The sequence below is a fragment of the Ipomoea nil genome, unplaced genomic scaffold (genome assembly GCF_001879475.1).
Source record: "Ipomoea nil cultivar Tokyo-kokei standard unplaced genomic scaffold, Asagao_1.1 scaffold3394, whole genome shotgun sequence".
In the NCBI taxonomy this organism is placed as follows: Eukaryota; Viridiplantae; Streptophyta; class Magnoliopsida; order Solanales; family Convolvulaceae; genus Ipomoea; species Ipomoea nil.
Genome location: NW_017619822.1, coordinates 442,419 through 445,900, shown reverse-complemented (window position 1 = coordinate 445,900; position 3,482 = coordinate 442,419). Strand labels below are relative to the sequence as shown.

General features: G+C 36.0%; 1 protein-coding gene across 1 annotated transcript; it reads right to left on the bottom strand.

Annotated features, from left to right (window-relative positions):
* Positions 1-2,012: 2,012 nt before the first annotated feature.
* Positions 2,013-3,236, bottom strand: LOC109171090. The gene has a single exon (XM_019320220.1). It carries the CDS (start codon positions 3,234-3,236, stop codon positions 2,013-2,015), a length of 1,224 nt encoding a protein of 407 aa, XP_019175765.1.
* Positions 3,237-3,482: the final 246 nt, after the last annotated feature.

Sequence of the window (3,482 nt, the reverse complement as noted above, 5' to 3'; positions counted from 1 at the left end):
AGAATTACTCCCGGACCTGCAAATCAAATTTTATATTCGCAGTTTTAGGAGTAATTCTGGGAGTAATTCGTAAAAAAAAAAAAAAGGATTTCGCAGTTCACATGTCTATGAGCAAAGATATGCCAATATTAAAATTACTGAATTGTCTATTTATTTAACACAAAATGGACAGAATAACAAATGAGGGACTAAATTGAGCAAAAACACAAAAGTCTGGGACTAAATTGAGCGAAACACTAAAGTCTGAGACGATATTAGGTCACCAAAGTCGTTTAGGACGAAATTGAGAAAAACCACTATAGTCGAGGACGATTTTGGGTATTAACTCTTTTTATAAATCATAATGTACATTATTCTAAAACACAGTGTACATTATTCTAAAACATAATGTACATTATTTTACAACGTAATGTACATTATATTACCCCAAAGGTTTTATTATTCTAACACGTAATGTACATTATTCTAACACATAATGTACATTGTTTTAATTAACACATAATGTACGTTATTCTAACATATAATGTACATTATCCTAACACATAATGTATATTATTCTACTCATAATATTCACGAAGATGTTTTTGAATTGTGATCCACACAATAATTTGTCGTGTCGCAACTAGTGGAGGTAATTTGGGTGGAAATTTTGGGTATGGGTTCTACCTCTTATTCTAAATGGCAATTAAGGTCGTCAAGAAAGGTGTATATCTACCAAGAATCTAAGGGCCCGTTCGGTTCGCAGAAAATATTTTAAAGAAAATAGGATTAAAATTTTATGGAAAAACAATTGCTAGAAAGAAGAATCTCATTGTTTGGTCGTTGGCGGGAAAATAATTATTGGGAATACTAATTCTATTGTTTGGTTAGATTTAGAATGGTAAATTATAATAAGTATAAAAATCTATATGTCCCTACAAATTAATAAGAATAATATAGTTAAGAAAGAAAGCAAGGGCCTTTCAAAAAAAAAAAAAAAAAAAAAAAAAGGGCTTCAGAAAGAAAAATAAAGAAAGCAATGGTAAAATGGTCAAACCATATCATTTTTACTTTTCATTTTCTAAACAAAACAAAATCTCACATTCAACCAAGGATTTTTTTTTTCCCTCAAATTTGAAGAATTCATTTTTAATTGGAAAATGAATTCAATGAATCAAACATAAAATAAATAAATAAAAACATTTTTCTCCCCTTTATGGAAAAATGGTTATAAGGGATGGTATGTTTTATAGAAAACTTTTTTTTGAATAATGTTTTATAGAAAACTTAAATTAGGGAAGCAACATTAAAATGTTTTGCAAATTTTTAATTTGTAAGAGAAATGTTTTTCAAACATGAAAGCGCTCAATTTTGGCAACATGTTTAGTTTACGAAATAGATTTTAATTGAATAGGAATGTTATTCCACAGTGAATAGAATGAATAGATAAGGAATATAATATGAAGTCTATTATATTTCATTGTTTTGTTAGTTAAAATTTAGAGTTAATACCCAAAATAGTCCCTCGACTATGTCGTAATTATCAATTTGGTCCTCGACTATCATTTTTACCCAATTAAGTCCTCAACTATACAATTTTTATCCAATTTAGTCCTTTGTCAATTTGACTGTTTGTTTACTGTCAAAAGTGGAAATAAAGTTGTAATTTTACAAGTTTTCTCCTTCCTCCTCATTTAGCAGCGCCAAACCATGTAGCAATAAGCTCCGGTTGGGTTCTAAACCTGTCAGTATCGAAGTAGTGGTTATGCATCGGATAGCCCATGAATTTGATTTCCAACGATTTTTTGACGATCGAAATATGATCGGAGTGTATTGCTGCATGGTTTGGCGCTGCTAAATGGAGAGGAAGGAGAAATCTTGTAAAATTATAATTTTATCCCGACTTTTGACAGTCAACAAACAGTCAAATTAATACAGAGGACTAAATTGGATAAGAATTGTATAGTTGAGGACTAAATTGGGTAAGAATTATATAGTCGAGGACTTTTTTTTGAAATATATATGGTGCTTCATTAAAAATAGGCCGAAAGAATGTCTGGTGGGAGCAGATCCCAATACATAGTAGCAGTTTGCTGGTAAGCCGTTGTTGCTAAAGCATGAGCTAAATAATTATCTAATCTAGGAATTAAATGAAACAAACAAGACTGAAATAAAGATGAAGTAAGCCTGCAGCTGTCAATGGCATAGCCTAAGTACGTGCGCAGCACAACGGTTGGTGTAGTAAGATAGTGATGCAGTGCCAAACAGTCCGTATATATCTCGACATTCTGTTCTCTCCGATCCTTCAACCATGATAGAGCCTCTTTACATGCGAGCGCCTCGGCCATAAGTGGCGAGGAGCATCCTCGTAACGGTCCGCTGCATGCCGAGACGTAGCCTCCGTTCGTGTCTAGTAAGACCGCCCCAAATGCAGCGTTGGCCGTCTCGTGCATAAAACCCCCATCCACACGGCATAGCCTCCTCGACGGACCATGAGACGTCTCGGCAGTGTGCAACTCGAAGCCATGCTGCCCGGATCCCACCGTCCCGGATGATAGCATAGCAGTTCGGGGCGTGGGCAGTGGGTGCGCCCGCGTCCACGCTAAAACGGCAACAGCTGCGGCCTTGAGTACCGACCCGGGGCGCGGTAACGTTGCCTCCCAGACCGCCCTGTTCCTTGCTCTCCAAACATTGTAAAGAATTGCTGCTGCATATAACATTCCATCAGAGTCTAGAACATTTAAGAGTTCACTAAACCAATCATGAAAAACATTTGTGACTATATTGGGGATCGTGAGGTTAGATTTTTCCCAAATGTTTCTTGCATAATCACACAACACTAAAGCATGCATTGTGTCCTCTTGAGATATTCCACACATGGCACATTGTGGATCCACATCCACCCTCTTTATAAGCAAGTTTGTAGTGGTAGGCAATATATCACTAGTGGCTCTCCAAAGAAACATTTTCCATTTTGGTGGGACTTTGAGCTTCCATAGGTGCAGCCATTTCGTAAATATCCCATTATTTCCTTGATAATTTCCTACTATTAGCCGGTATCCACTCTTAACAGAATACTCCCCTCTTGGGTCCCCATACCAGTACCAGGTATCATCATAATCCAGTGAGATAGGTATTTTCAAAATCTCTGTTACATCACTAGGCTGAAATAGATCAGTTAGAATTGAGGGGTCCCAATTACCCGTTTGTTGATCAATCAAACCTGAGACCCTGGCTCCTTGTAACTGTAATGGCATTTCTATTTGTACCATAGGGTCATGATCATCCTGTAACCAGGGGTGAGTCCATATAGTCGAGGACTTAATTGAGTAAAAGTTACATAGTTGAGGACTTAATTGGGTAAGAATGGTAGTTGAGGACCAAATTGGTAATTATGACATAGTCGAGGGACTATTTTAGGTATTAACTGTAAAATTTAAAAGAATAGACTTCAAGAATTATATTTCATTCGTTTCCAACCTATTTGATGAACCGAACATGCA

Bases quoted from the DNA above. Each gene is read 5' to 3' on its own strand.
- LOC109171090 (XM_019320220.1), bottom strand. From the start codon at position 3,236: ATGCCATTACAGTTACAAGGAGCCAGGGTCTCAGGTTTGATTGATCAA.